The 15,979-nt window shown below is 45.1% G+C and overlaps 1 protein-coding gene across 1 annotated transcript; it reads right to left on the bottom strand.

The window, feature by feature from the left end:
• Positions 1 to 8,854: 8,854 nt before the first annotated feature.
• On the bottom strand, positions 8,855 to 14,023 carry LOC310641977 (uncharacterized protein; the record flags this gene model as incomplete). The annotated part of the gene is made up of 3 exons (XM_083365353.1): positions 8,855 to 9,025; positions 9,431 to 10,623; positions 13,970 to 14,023. The coding sequence occupies 2 exons, from the start codon at positions 14,021 to 14,023 to the stop codon at positions 9,526 to 9,528; spliced, it is 1,152 nt and encodes a 383-aa protein (XP_083221479.1). The 3' UTR covers positions 8,855 to 9,025; positions 9,431 to 9,525.
• Positions 14,024 to 15,979: the final 1,956 nt, after the last annotated feature.

The raw sequence follows: 15,979 nt of genomic DNA, 5'->3' as shown, positions 1-15,979 counted from the left end.
TCCCTTCTCCAATTTTAATCCACAATAATCCTGCACTGGAAAATGGTCATTGGCTGAAGGTCAGATAGTCAGCTGGGTTAAAAATAGAAATGACACAGGATTTTTCAGGTCTTAGTCTAACTGTTTAATCATCCTTCTGAATCAAATCATTCAAAGTATCTGCAGTACCTGCAATAACACTTAAATAAGCGGGCAATATATTATTACTTGGAGGAAGTCAGATATCAAAGGAATCTTCTCAAAGGTTTTCATACTCTTAAAATATGTTCACCTTTCTGCACATTACAAACTCTACAGCGACAATAGACTAAAACAAGTAGAAAAAAATAATGAAAAAGGCAGCATTACAATATTTGGTTTTATGGAGTTTTTACACATCCTCTCTCTCTAAAACAGTGAATTCAGTAAAATAGATATCTTTCAAGTGCCTCTAACAGTAACAGTAATAACAGCATAAAAATTAAACATTGCCAAGTAAGGCCTCTACTTATTTCAGCAGAAGACTATCTTAATGTTTGTGACTGAAGGCAGGCAACATCAGAGACCCATGTTCACCCCTTGGGTGAAGTCAGCCTATACAGTAAATTATTTTTCTTTTTAATCCAGTTTCTTTCTTTTCTTTCTTCATCAGTTTTGAAAGGCAGACCTGAGCATTTTCACCTATAAATGCTACTAAAATTGCCACTTCATTTGGTGCCTGTTAAAGGGCAAAGCTGTGGATACATTTCTATGCACCCAGAGAGAGAAATATGACTCCCTGATGGAGAATTCCAGAGGTCAGAGCTAGAGGGCAAGCAGGCAAGGTGAGCATGTGGCTAGAGTCATTTATTAAGAATTAGTGAACTCATAATTACATGAGCATAATTGAGGCATTTGCTTTCCCTGCTGATTTAGTTTACTGATTCAGTAGATTTCACAATTCACTATTCATAACGTATTTTGAAATAGAATTCTCTGTCCAGTTAATGGATTGGTTAGTTAAATAAGGTTATGCTTGTGGGGAGCATGTTCCTGAAGAAAGGAGATTGGTTTTGATATGTTTGATGAAATTTGATGGTTGGAAAGGACTCGTTATTATGAGCTGACAGATATACCAAATTCTATGATCCATGCAATATTTTAAAACAGATTTTGGATATATTTGAATTAACATTTTTAATTTTTATTTAACAATCTTTGCTGTATCATTTCTATAGAAGTGTTTGAGTGAACTGCAAAGTTGTTTTGAACGTTGCTTCTTGTACATAAAAAGCACTGTGTACTAAATAATGAAGATATCCCCATAATGACAGCAAAAAAAATTCCCTCCATAATCCCATATCAAGCAACTCTTTTTAACAGGGACACCTATACTGGCAATTTTAAATCTTGCATTTCTATATTTATACACGCACAATAGACTAACAAAAACTGTAAAAATAGCTGTTGAGCAAAATTTAGCTTCTAGACCCATGGTGGTGAACCTACGGCACGTGTGCCACAGGCGGCACACAGAGCTGTCCCTGTGGGCATGTGCGCCATCATCCCGGAGGGAGGCAGGACCAGGCTGCTCCCCTCTGCCTCTCCACATGCACCTGCACTCTCACTCTCTCTCTGCATTGAGAGTCATGGAGCAGCTGCAAGAGCTGGGCGGATCCGGGCTGGATGGTGGAGACAGCTGCCAGCACAAGTCCAGGTATGCCTGCAGAGTGATTTTTGTGAACTACCAGCAGCCCGATCCGGGCTCTGGAGGCCCGGATCTATGGCTGCAGAGCGACGGCAGCAGCAGGGCAATCCACGTGGGGGGGGGGAATGGCGGTGGTGGCAGCGCAATCCATGTGGCAGGTGGGGGGAAATGGCAGCAGTAGCACGATCCATGCAGCGGGTGGGGGGAACCTGCTCCACTTGTTCCATGGCCACTCTCGCCGAGCTACATTGCAGCAGCATTGGGTGCAATACGGAAGGTGGCAAACATCCGTGTCACGCCAAAACTGGCTGTTTGCCGCCTCCTGCCCAATGCCACTGCCATGAGGCCATGGAACAAGCCAGGAGGAGGTAAGGAACCAGTTCGGGACTCTGTGAAGGTTAGGTCAGAGTGGTGGGAGAAGGGCGCTCTGCAAGGGTTGAGTCAGGGCAGTGGGAGAGGGTTCTGGAGAGGCCGATGAGTACAGCATAAAAGCTCTTCATTAGGTGGAAGTGACCGTACTGGGGAATAGGGGTTACCTGCACTCTTTATATACCTGGCCAGTACCTGACCAGGTACACAGCCAACCAATCGGATTGAACCTGTTTCCCGCCGAAACAGTTACAGTTCAATGCCTCCTGGTGGTGACTCTTATACAAATGCTTTAGGTGTTCCTTTAAGCCTAATACATAACACCCCTTCCCCCTTAAGGATGAAACAATATACATATACAACGAACTTACATTTCCCCGATTTACAATGACAACCGATCCTCCCCATGGACCTTGCCATCCGGCTTTCCTTATTTGCGCACAGTCAGTGAGGTAAGCGGGTGGCCTATGGGGCTGAGATGAACATCTTAGGGTTTCTTCCCCCTTGTGGGTTGGTGCCTTATTCGGCGTATCCTGGAAGTCCAAGTTCTCCTGAACTGGAGAGTCAGCAGGTAAGCTCTGGCTGACCATTTCTGGTAGAACACCCCCATAGTCAGACCCTGTGGCAGGGTTAGCCCAGTGGTCCTGGGAGGGTTGCTGTCCTGGTTGATCGGGGTTCTCCCGATTCAGTTCTGTGACAACATGGTCCTCCTTGGGCTCGGACGCGGTTGTTTGTTGGTAGTGCTGGTCGGGGGAATGTGAGCTAGCTTGTGTGCCAGCTTGAAAACTCAATGAGGGGTAATTCTCCCCGTGGTCGCTTGGTGACCGTTCTGGAACTCTTTTCCTTACAGTCTATGTGCCGTCTGACCTGATGACCCCCCTCCACCCCTACTACGTAAGATAAGGGCCCAGTTTTGTCAACCACCACCCCCAAAATCCACAAGTGTCCTGGACCATAGTTCCTGGCCCAAACCAAGTCACCCAGGTGTAGTTCTCTTTTTGGGTTGCGCGGCCTCAGAAGCCACTCTGTCGGGGTGAAGCCTGTCCAGTTTGGTGATGAGGTTTCTGCCCCAACAGAGCTCCTCAGGACTCTTCCCCGTGACTGTACATGGTGTTGTGTTGAGACAATAGGAATTCTGCCAACCTGTGGTGCCAGTCACCGACGATAATGCGCCTGAGTGCGTCTTTGGTTGTTCTCACCATCCTTTCTGCTTGTCCATTAATCAACAGGTGGAAAGGCACAGATGTGGCGTGTCTAATCAAGTTTGCTCTCATGAAGGCCTGAAATTCAGCAGTGGTAAATTGAGCCCCATTATCTGATACCACAACGTCAGGCAGACCATGTGTGGCAAAAAGTCTCCTGAGCACTTGGATTGTTCTGGCCATGGTCATATTTGGGACTGGCACTATCTCCAGCCATTTTGAATGGCTATCTACTACTATTAGGAAAAGCTGTCCTTGGAATGGACCAGCATAGTCTATATGGACCCTGGATCAGGGTGTATGTGTTGCCTCCCACTTGTGGACAGGCACTTGGGGCATCTCAGGTCTGGACCTTTGACAAGTGTAGCATTCATGTACCTGCTCTTCCACTGCCTTATCTAACCCTGGCCACCAAAGGTAGCTCCTTGCTAAAGCCTTCATGCGAATTATGCCAGGGTGCCCTTCATGTAGAGACTGCAGAACTCTCTCTCTGTGTTAATGGTATAATAACCCTACTACCCCACGACAGGCATCCTTTGTGTGCGGACAATTCATGCCTCCTTAAAAATACGCTTGGAATTCCGGGCCTGCCACCCTGTGAATACCCAAGACTGAACTCTGCTCAGGATTTTGTCTGAGGCTGTCTCAGCTGCAACATCCCTTGCATGGAGAGGGCATTCCGGTAGCTCTTGGATTGCCAGTATTTGTGCAGCGGGCGCTGGATCTGGTTCTATGTTTGCTAGGGGTAGCCTACTTAACCCATCTGCATGGCCCATTTCTTTCCCTGGCTTATGAATCAGTTTAAAATTGTAAGCCGATAAGAATATGGACCATCTGAGCATCCTTGGGAAGAGTATTTGTGGGGTTTGTTTGTCAGAGGTGAATAAGCCTAATACATAACATGTCTTACTTATTATTAGTCAGAATCACCGGTGGTCAATACTTGGAAGGGAAATCTGAGAATTCCAACGCTGTGGGTAAGAAAGCAAACAACTTATATAATACTGTTAGGAAAGCTACATGGATGTTGTCATCAGCAGTTAAGCTCAACTCAGCAACATCTCCATCTCTTTTTTTCCTCTATCAAGGCAAGGTGCTCTTGTCTTTTAATGGAAATGATTTCATTGTAATGCTATTTGCTAATGTACAAAATTCCAATAAGATACAGTTGTTTGTTTTTAATTTTATAAAATTATTTTTAAGAGTTAGGAAAAGTAGAAAGATGCATTTCAACTGAGGGTTGGAAGCACCCTGACTCCAAATCTAAAGCTCTTTTTTAACTGGCTTGAACTTCACTAAAGTTTCCATGATACTCAACATAGCATGACTAATAAAGAGTGGGGTTTAGTACATCAGGACTAATTCCGCTTTGGACAGTTGTATTTTGACTGTTAAGGCTGCTGTCTCCACCTTATATCCACTTGGACTTAAGTTCACCCTCCTTATACTTTCTATGGCTTAACAGAAATCCAGCTTTATGTTTCCCATGCTCTATGCTATATGGCAGCTAGTTACTGACATTTATTTGAGCTGTAAAGCTTTATTTTAAATAAAGCCAATGCAAATATATTGATATTCAAATCATAAATCCATAACCCATTCAAAATCCATAGAACTTTTAGGAAAGGATGCTTTAAGATGCAAGATTAGCAAAGCAGCATAGAAAAGTTGTGAGAATGCCAAGACTCATATGAAGAATTCACATTCCTTCACATAACAAGTTCATTACAGACACTACTCTAACACACATGCACCCACCAGCCATCTGTCTGTTCTCAGAACAGTTAACTCCTACATAATATCATTAGCCAAAATCAGCTTTCATCCCTGGGATCCATGACACCACGTTCCATATAAATCCCTTGAGAAATATCAATTATTGCTTAAAACTGAATCATGTTGGTGCACAGATCTTTCTGCCAAAGAGCATCTAAAACTCATCCTCTATAGGTGTGCAAATAGCTTTTCCCCTTTCTCCATTATACCATTTATTTTCCATTCTCAGTTTCAAGTAATTTCTTTTCTAGAAAGAAAATTCCATTGCTGCAAATCAAGATTTCTGATAGCTAAAAAGAATTGCAATATCTCCCTTATGGCAAATCATGAACAAGGGATCAGACTAAATATGGTCCCTACAAAAAGAAATGACAGCCCTGTCCTCTATTATATCAAGAAACTCAAATGAAGAGAAGCTAGAATAATAGAAATCTCCTAGGAAAATTCAATATGTACTAACAAATAATTCATTTTAACAATCTAAATCAGTTGTGTCCAACCTGCAGCCACATTCAGACTTGGACAGTTAGTAAGGTGGGCACACAAGATCATAAACCTTTAACATTATTATTTGATTTATATACTTCAACTATATTACATATTTTATATGTGGCCCAAGACAATTCCTCTTCTCTCACTGTGACCCAAGCAAGCCAAAAGGCTGCAACCCCATGATCTCAATTATGTTTACATACCGTATATACTTGAGTATAAGCCGAATTTTTCAGCCCACTTTTTGGGCTGAAAAACTCCACTTCGGCTTATACTCCAGTCAACAACAAAAAAAAGAACTTCTACCCCCGTTTGGAGAGCTGCTGCTTTAATCAAACATGGACGAAGGCAGCAGCTCTCCAAACGGGCTGCGGCGGTTTGGAGAGCTGCGCGCGCAGCTCCGCCGCCACCTCTGCAAGCCTCCGCTAAGAGAATGGGGCGGTGGAAGCTTGCCACCCATTTTCTCGGCGAAGACTTGTTTCGGGGGATCCAGCCTCTGTCACCCCCTTCTCTCAGCTGGGCAGCTGAGAGAAAGGGGCGGCAGAAGCTGCATCCCCCGAAAGAAGTCGTCGCTGAGAGAATGGGCGGCAAGCTTCCCCACCCCACACTTCGCGGAGCGCTCCAATGCCTTGTTCTCTCGTCTCATGGAGACTTGTTTCGGAGGATCCAGCCTCTGTCACCCCTTCTCTTAGCTGGGCAGCTGAGAGAAAGGGGCGGCAGAAGCTGCATCCCCCGAAAGAAGTCTTCGTCGCTGAGAGAATGGGCGGCAAGCTTCCCCACCCCACACTTCGCGGAGCGCTCCAACGCCTTGTTCTCTCGTCTCATGGAGACTTGTTTCGGAGGATCCAGCCTCTGTCACCCCTTCTCTTAGCTGGGCAGCTGAGAGAAAGGGGCGGCAGAAGCTGCATCCCCCGAAAGAAGTCTTCGTCGCTGAGAGAATGGGCGGCAAGCTTCCCCACCCCACACTTCGCGGAGCGCTCCAACGCCTTGTTCTCTCGTCTCACGGAGACTTGTTTCAGAGGATCCAGCCTCTGTCACCCCTTCTCTTAGCTGGGCAGCTGAGAGAAAGGGGCGGCAGAAGCTGCATCCCCCGAAAGAAGTCTTCGTCGCTGAGAGAATGGGCGGCAAGCTTCCCCACCCCACACTTCGCGGAGCGCTCCAACGCCTTGTTCTCTCGTCTCACGGAGACTTGTTTCGGAGGATCCAGCCTCTGTCACCCCTTCTCTTAGCTGGGCAGCTGAGAGAAAGGGGCGGCAGAAGCTGCATCCCCCGAAAGAAGTCTTCGTCGCTGAGAGAATGGGCGGCAAGCTTCCCCACCCCACACTTCGCGGAGCGCTCCAACGCCTTGTTCTCTCGTCTCACGGAGACTTGTTTCAGAGGATCCAGCCTCTGTCACCCCTTCTCTTAGCTGGACAGCTGAGAGAAAGGGGCGGCAGAAGCTGCATCCCCCGAAAGAAGTCTTCGTCGCTGAGAGAATGGGCGGCAAGCTTCCCCACCCCACACTTCGCGGAGCGCTCCAACGCCTTGTTCTCTCGTCTCACGGAGACTTGTTTCGGAGGATCCAGCCTCTGTCACCCCTTCTCTTAGCTGGGCAGCTGAGAGAAAGGGGCGGCAGAAGCTGCATCCCCCGAAAGAAGTCTTCGTCGCTGAGAGAATGGGCGGCAAGCTTCCCCACCCCACACTTCGCAGAGCGCTCCAACGCCTTGTTCTCTCATCTCACGGAGACTTGTTTCGGAGGATCCAGCCTCTGTCACCCCTTCTCTTAGCTGGGCAGCTGAGAGAAAGGGGCGGCAGAAGCTGCATCCCCCGAAAGAAGTCTTCGTCGCTGAGAGAATGGGCGGCAAGCTTCCCCACCCCACACTTCGCGGAGCGCTCCAACGCCTTGTTCTCTCGTCTCACGGAGACTTGTTTCGGAGGATCCAGCCTCTGTCACCCCTTCTCTTAGCTGGGCAGCTGAGAGAAAGGGGCGGCAGAAGCTGCATCCCCCAAAAGAAGTCTTCGTCGCTGAGAGAATGGGCGGCAAGCTTCCCCACCCCACACTTCGCGGAGCGCTCCAACGCCTTGTTCTCTCGTCTCACGGAGACTTGTTTCGGAGGATCCAGCCTCTGTCACCCCTTCTCTTAGCTGGGCAGCTGAGAGAAAGGGGCGGCAGAAGCTGCATCCCCCGAAAGAAGTCTTCGTCGCTGAGAGAATGGGCGGCAAGCTTCCCCACCCCACACTTCGCGGAGCGCTCCAATGCCTTGTTCTCTCGTCTCATGGAGACTTGTTTCGGAGGATCCAGCCTCTGTCACCCCTTCTCTTAGCTGGGCAGCTGAGAGAAAGGGGCGGCAGAAGCTGCATCCCCCGAAAGAAGTCTTCGTCGCTGAGACAATGGGCGGCAAGCTTCCCCACCCCACACTTCGCGGAGCGCTCCAACGCCTTGTTCTCTCGTCTCATGGAGACTTGTTTCGGAGGATCCAGCCTCTGTCACCCCTTCTCTTAGCTGGGCAGCTGAGAGAAAGGGGCGGCAGAAGCTGCATCCCCCGAAAGAAGTCTTCGTCACTGAGAGAATGGGCGGCAAGCTTCCCCACCCCACACTTCGCAGAGCGCTCCAACGCCTTGTTCTCTCGTCTCACGGAGACTTGTTTCGGAGGATCCAGCCTCTGTCACCCTTTCTCTTAGCTGGGCAGCTGAGAGAAAGGGGCGGCAGAAGCTGCATCCCCCGAAAGAAGTCTTCGTCGCTGAGAGAATGGGCGGCAAGCTTCCCCACCCCACACTTCGCGGAGCGCTCCAATGCCTTGTTCTCTCGTCTCATGGAGACTTGTTTCGGAGGATCCAGCCTCTGTCACCCCTTCTCTTAGCTGGGCAGCTGAGAGAAAGGGGCGGCAGAAGCTGCATCCCCCGAAAGAAGTCTTCGTCGCTGAGACAATGGGCGGCAAGCTTCCTCACCCCACACTTCACGGAGCGCTCCAACGCCTTGTTCTCTTGTCTCACGGAGACTTGTTTCGGAGGATCCAGCCTCTGTCACCCCTTCTCTTAGCTGGGCAGCTGAGAGAAAGGGGCGGCAGAAGCTGCATCCCCCGAAAGAAGTCTTCGTCGCTGAGACAATGGGCGGCAAGCTTCCCCACCCCACACTTCACGGAGCGCTCCAACGCCTTGTTCTCTTGTCTCACGGAGACTTGTTTCGGAGGATCCAGCCTCTGTCACCCCTTCTCTTAGCTGGGCAGCTGAGAGAAAGGGGCGGCAGAAGCTGCATCCCCCGAAAGAAGTCTTCGTCGCTGAGAGAATGGGCGGCAAGCTTCCCCACCCCACACTTCGCGGAGCGCTCCAACGCCTTGTTCTCTTGTCTCACGGAGACTTGTTTCGGAGGATCCAGCCTCTGTCACCCCTTCTCTTAGCTGGGCAGCTGAGAGAAAGGGGCGGCAGAAGCTGCATCCCCCGAAAGAAGTCTTCGCCGAGAAAATGGGCGCTGAGATTTTCTCGGCGAAGACTCACCTTCTCCCGTTCACCTTCAGCAGCTCCGCCAGGCCCGTCCAGTGCCCTGCTAGCAGAGCTTGACAAATGCAAAAGCTGCTTTGGTTAAACACTGGAAGGTTTAGTGATTAACCCACCCCACCCCACCCGGTCTTCTTGCTGTTTCTCCCCATCCTCACTCCTACCCACAGGGGCTCTCTGCCTCTTCTACTACTTCTTTTTCTTTCTTTCTTTTTTGCTGAGGTGTGCGTCTCTCTCTCTCTCTCTCTCTCTCTCTCTCTCTCTCTCTCTCTTTCTCTCTCTCTCTCTCTCTCTCTCTCTCTCTCTCTCTGTGTGTGTGTGTGTGTGGTGTGTTATCTCGAACCAGATGGGATGGCAAAGTCAAATGCAAATGGGGATCTTGCAGATCTTGCCCTGCCTTTCCAACCACGGTTACCTTCTGTTCTTGATGAGCTCACGAGTGCTCAAGGACAAAATAGGGCAGGGCAGAGCCGGCAGTTAAAAATAGGATGCAGATAAAAGGAAAGGTAAGGAGGGGTTCAGGTTGAGAGGAGAGGCTGCGTAGCCTTAGTGTAACTCCTGTTTGGGCTGACTGGGTTGCCTCCGATGGGCTCTGACAGTGGAACAGAATGGAATAGAAAATATGGAATGGATTGGAACAGAACGTAGAACAGAACAGAACAGAACAGAACAGAATAGAATAGAATAGAATAGAAATATAGAAAGTGAATAGAATAGAATAGAATAGAATAGAATAGAATAGAATAGAATAGAATAGAATAGAATAGAATAGAATAGAATAGAATAGAATAGAATAGAAATATAGAAAGTGAATGGAATAGAATAGAATAGAAATATAGAAAGTGAATAGAATAGAATAGAATAGAATAGAATAGAATAGAATAGAATAGAATAGAATAGAATAGAATAGAAAGTGAATGGAATAGAATAGAATAGAATAGAATAGAAATATAGAAAGTGAATAGAATAGAATAGAATAGAATAGAAATATAGAAAGTGAATAGAATAGAATAGAATAGAATAGAATAGAATAGAATAGAATAGAATAGAATAGAATAGAATAGAATAGAAAGTGAATGGAATAGAATAGAATAGAATAGAAATATAGAAAGTGAATAGAATAGAATAGAATAGAATAGAATAGAATAGAATAGAATAGAAATATAGAAAGTGAATAGAATAGAATAGAATAGAATAGAATAGAATAGAATAGAATAGAATAGAATAGAATAGAATAGAATAGAATAGAATAGAATAGAATAGAATAGAATAGAATAGAATAGAATAGAGAATGGTAATAAGAATAGAATAGAATAGAATAGAAATATAGAAAGTGAATAGAATAGAATAGAATAGAATAGAATAGAATAGAATAGAATAGAATAGAATAGAATAGAATAGAGAATGGTAATAAGAATAGAATAGAATAGAAATATAGAAAGTGAATAGAATAGAATAGAATAGAATAGAATAGAATAGAATAGAATAGAATAGAAATATAGAAAGTGAATAGAATAGAATAGAATAGAATAGAATAGAATAGAATAGAATAGAATAGAATAGAATAGAATAGAATAGAATAGAATAGAGCTGGAAGGGACCTTGGAGGTCTTCTAGTCCAGCCCCTTGCTCAAGCAGGAGGACCTATACCAGTGGTGGTGAACCTATGGCACGCCTGCCAGAGGTGGCACTCAGAGCCCTCTCTGTTGGCACGTGCGCCACCACCGCTGCCAGCAGCAGGTCCTTGTTGGTTGGTGGACTGGAAGAAAAGGGAGGGGGAAGCATTTTACATGCGTGCATGCGCGCACGGGGCCACGAGCAGGCACATGCTGCAAAGGGGGCGGGGCTAGTGCCTGCGTGATACTCACTAGCCCAGCCCCGTTCTCACGTGATGCGGTGCCTTGTATCTGCACCCTGCGGCACGGCGGTTGGCGTTTTTGTGCCTTGCGGTACGGTGGCCCATTTTTTGCTCCCCCTTTTTTTTCGTGCCAGAGACGGCACTCAGAGGCGCCTCCCTGTCCCCTCCCCCGAGGGCACCAGAATGCCGATGCTGCCTTGGCACTTTGTGATAAACAAGTGGGTTTTGGCTTGCGGTTTGGGCACTCGGTCTCTAAAAGTTTCGCCACCACTGACCGATACCATCTCAGACAGGTGAATGTCCAGTCTCTTCTTAAAAACCTCCAGTGATGGAGCACTCTTGATTTCTGGTGGCAAGCTGTTCCACTGGGCAGCTGAGAGAAAGGGGCAGCAGAAGCTGCATCCCCTGAAAGAAGTCTTCACCGAGAAAATGGGTGCCGAGACGCCTCATTCTCTCGCTCAGCGGAGACTTCTTTCGCGAGATCCAGCCTCTGCCGTGCTGCACCGAGAGAACAGCAAGCCGCCCCATTCTCTCGGCGGAGCACTCCACCGCCCCATTCTCTCGGCGGCTTGCCACCCCGTTCTCTCATTTCAGCAGGGGGATCCAGCCTCCAGCTGCTGCATTTCCCAGCCTCGGCTTATACTCGAGTCAATAACTTTTTCCAGTTTTTGGGGGTAAAATTGGGGGTCTCGGCTTATACTCGAGTCGGCTTATACTCAAGTATATACGGTAATTATTGGATGGAGAATCCAAAATGAAATTGACTATACACATTATAATGAAACAGTCAAATTATACCTGAAGCTAATTGTGGCTCAGATCATAAAGTTCCCTTTTTAAAATTTCTTAAGAACTTAAAGCAAAACAAAACAATTCATCAGACCAAAAAACTATGGCCTCAGCAATATTCAGTATAATTGAGTGATAGATTTATAGTGAGGGGAAAAGTTATTTGATCCCTTGCTGATTTTGTATGCTTTCTCATTGAAAAAGAAATGATCAGCCTATAATTTTAATGGTAGGTTTATTTTAACAGTGAGAGACAGAATAATAACAAAAAAATCCTGAAAAACGCGTTTTTAAAAAGTTATAAATTGATTTGCATTTTAATGAGTGAAATAAGTATTTGATCCCCTATCAATCAGCAAGATTTCTGGCTCTCAGGTGTATTTTATATAGGTAACAAGCTGAGATTGGTAACACACTACACTGTGAAGGACTGAAATCCTACAGCGCCCGCAAGGTCCCCCTGCTCAAGAAAGAACATGTTCAGGCTCGTCTGAAGTTTGCCAATGAACATCTGAATGATTCAAAGGAGAACTGGGTGAAAGTGTTGTGGTCAGATGAGACCAAAATTGAGCTCTTTGGCAACAACTCAACTCACTGTGTTAGGAGGAGGAGAAGGAAAGCTGCCTATGACCTCAAGAACACCATCCCCACCATCAAACATGGAGGAGGAAACATTATGCTTTGGGGGTGTTTTTCTGCTAAGGGGACAGGACAACTTCACCACATCAAAGGGATGATGGATAGGGCCATGCAGTAGTGGGATTCAAATACCTGAACAACCAGTTCTCATATTTGATGCAGGCCTGGGCCTCCAATGCCTAGAACGGATTCCGGAAGTGGCATCATGCACTTTCGATGGGCTGTTCTAGGCCTGGGAGGCCTCCTCCAGGCCTCCAATGCCTCCTCCAGGCCTTCCAGGCCTAGAACAGACTTCCAGAAGTGGTATCCTTGCACTTCCGGTGGACTGTTCTAGGCCTAGGTGGCCTCCTCCAGGCCTCTGAGGCCTAGACTGGACTTCTGGAAGCCAGCCAGTTCTCCGAATTCAGTTAAATTTAGCTACCGGTTGTCCCAAACCAGTGCAAACCAGCTGAATCCCACCACTGGGGTCATGTACTGTCAAATCTCGGGTGGGAACCTCCTTCCCTCAGCTAGGGCATTGAAAATAGGCTGTGGATGGGTATTCCAGCATGGCAATGACCCAAAACACACGGCCAAGGCAACAAGGGTGTGGCTCAAGAAGATGCACATTAAGGTCCTGGAGTAGCCTAGTCAGTCTCCAGACCTTAATCCAACAGAAAATCTGTGGAAGGAGCTGAAGGGTTGAGCTGCCAAACATCAGCCTTGAAACTTTAATGATTTGGAGAGGATCTACAAGGAGGAGTGGGACAAAATCTTTCCTGAAATGTGTGCAAACCTGGCGGCCAACTACAAGAAACATCTGACCTCTGTGACTGCCAACAAGGATTTTGCCACCAAGTACTAAGTCACATTTTGTGAAGGGGTCAAATACTTATTTCACTCATTAAAATGCAAATCAATTTATAACTTTTTTGAAATGCGGTTTTCTGAATTTTTTTGTTGTTATTCTGTCTTTCAGTGTCAAAATAAACCTACCATTAAAATTATAGACTAATCATTTCTTCTACTTGGAAGAAAGGCTATTAGAACCTGGACAAAATCATACTCGCAACCAAGATATAAATTAACAAGGCCAGTTGTAGGATATGGCTATGAATGATTGATCGACAGAGAAAGGTGATAAAAAAAATGAATACCAGAGAAAATTGTTAAGAATAAACTTAGATTACAAGAACAATAAAATCCGACTGCTTACTGGAAACAGTTATAATGAAACTAAAGCTTAAATATTTTACATAATGTGAAGGCAAGAGTCATTGGCGAAGACTCTGCTGCTTGGAAAAACTAAAGGTAACAGGTAAAGAGATTAATATAGAATGACTTGGCTAAATACTTTTAGTGATGACATGCATTAGTTTACAAGAACTCAAACAGATATGATATGCATTTAATCTCAAATAATTTCTACTTTACTGGATAGGCTATGCTAGGATACTTTTAGAATACATTTCACAGAAATATACTATACTTTTTCTATTAAATTAACTTTTGTAGAATAACACATAGTAAAACATAAAAAACACTGATGTGGTAGTTAAGTCGTGAGTGATAACCAGTTCCAATGTGTTCAGTGAGTCTTTTTCACAAATGTAGGACTGCAGATAAAAATATATTTCAAAACAAACTAAAACTGTAAAATAACAATTGCAGTAAAAATTATTATAAGGAATCAGGTGGACCTATACTATATGTTAAAAAATTTACCAGTAATATTATGTCTACAGTATGATCACTAACAACCATTTGGTGAATGGGCATTGTTAGCAACATACTGTAACTTTTGCTGTCTGTATAATTTTGCACTTCAATTTTATTTTCTTCTGTTCCACTTATACTCCTTTAATTTGATCTAGAACAGACATGTCAAACTCGTGACGTTACTTGATGTCACGCAACTGTTTTGCCATTGCCAGCAATGGGCTGGGGACGGCTTCTGCCTGACGCGCCCGGCCCACGGGCCAGCAGTTTGACACTCCTGATCTAGATCAAAGCTTGCAAATATATAGTTGTAATTATACAGTAAAATTCCTATATGCATTGCACATGTAGAAGGGTCAAGAAATAGCTCAAACCAACATTCAGTGTCTTAGATCAGAGCTTTTCAACCTTTTCACCCATTGTACCACTTTTACGATATGGCAACATCCAAGTACCACCAGTCGCTTAGCAAGGTGTCAAAAACTTGATGACCAAAAAAAAAAGGAAAAAAGTGATGAAGTACAGGTAGTCCTCAACTTACAACAGTTCACTTAGTGACTGTTCGAAGTTACAATGGCACTGAAAAAAGTGCCCCCCAACCCACAGCTGAACAAGACACCTACCTGCCTGCCCAGCAGCGCTCTTCCTCCTGTCCAAAGTTTTCCTTGTTGTGAGCATTTCTGTTGAGGATTGGCAGCGGGGTGGGGGGGGGGGTGTTTGGTTTTTATTTCTCCCCCTCTGCTGGGTGGTTGCAGCAGGTTTTGGTCACTTCACATGACCCTGGGACACTGTGACCATCATAAATATAAATCAGTTGCCAAGCATCTGAATGTAAATCACAAGACCTGGGGGATGCTGCAACATTCCAGCTGATCGGCGCTTCTTCTGGGCTCAGCTGATGTGCTGGGATCAGTGCCAAGCTCCAGTTGGAGCCTGGAGCTGATGCTGGCACTTCCACTGAGCCCTGACAGCCCTGCTGCTCCAGCCATCTCTCACTCAGGCTTGTGCGGTGCTGCCACCGGTTCAGCTCATTCCCCTCTCCCACTACCACTTTTCTAGGATGGTCACGTACCACCTGCCAGGTGCCAATGTACCACAGGTGGTACCCATACCACTGGTTGAAAAGCCCTGTCTTAGATTTATTAATGTCTGCTCTCAAGATGTTGCTCTAACAGCCTACTCTTCATTAAACCCAGGAGAGGAATTCACTGTAAGAATCCGGATTTTTAAAAAATGACAAAAATGTTATCATATTATCACTTCATATTTTAGGAGTGACATTTTTTTATATAACATTTTGTCAGGTAGCTAAGAAATCCTCCAAGACTGTCTGAAAACCATGGAGTCCATAAGTCTCTGACTTTGAGCCGCTCTAATAGATCTACTGTCATTCAGTAAGAAACCAGTTATTAAATATTAGATTCAAATATACTTCACTTCCCTACTAAGACTGATACATACAGTGTTGGTTATAATTAGCAATTGATTCATCAAAAGTTAATTTAGGTTTCTTTTTTTAAAAAGGGGGAGAGACTTAAAGTGACTTAAAGAGATGGAGGTAAAATTCCAAGAACATATATTAATTTTACGATTCTGATGCTTCTAGCTATCCAGTTCTAGAATCCAATTTTGAATAGCTATTTGAGACAGAATCACACATACAACTAATAAAATTTTAAGCATCTATTTCATCATAAAACACTATTAGAATTCGATCTATTAATGCCACCATCAGCTGTAAAGCAGAGTTGGACTAGATGATAAATAGAAGTGAATGTAATATCCATGAGGGATATAAATACAGATATAGCTATCAGTTTATATAAAGTAAATAAAGCTTATAAAATATATAAAGGAAATTCATATTATATTCTAATACTACTCAGGTTTCTAACAACTTAAAGCCAAATGTTTAAAACCCATTTATGCCACTTGGCACATTTCACTGACAAAGATGCAATATTTCCATACTAAATGACTCCCTGAGGTCACTGTGCCATATTGTCTTATGAAATG

The sequence above is a fragment of the Vipera ursinii genome (genome assembly GCF_947247035.1).
Source record: "Vipera ursinii genome assembly, chromosome: 6".
NCBI classification, from domain to species: Eukaryota; Metazoa; Chordata; class Lepidosauria; order Squamata; family Viperidae; genus Vipera; species Vipera ursinii.
This window is presented reverse-complemented; position numbering and strand designations above follow the sequence as displayed.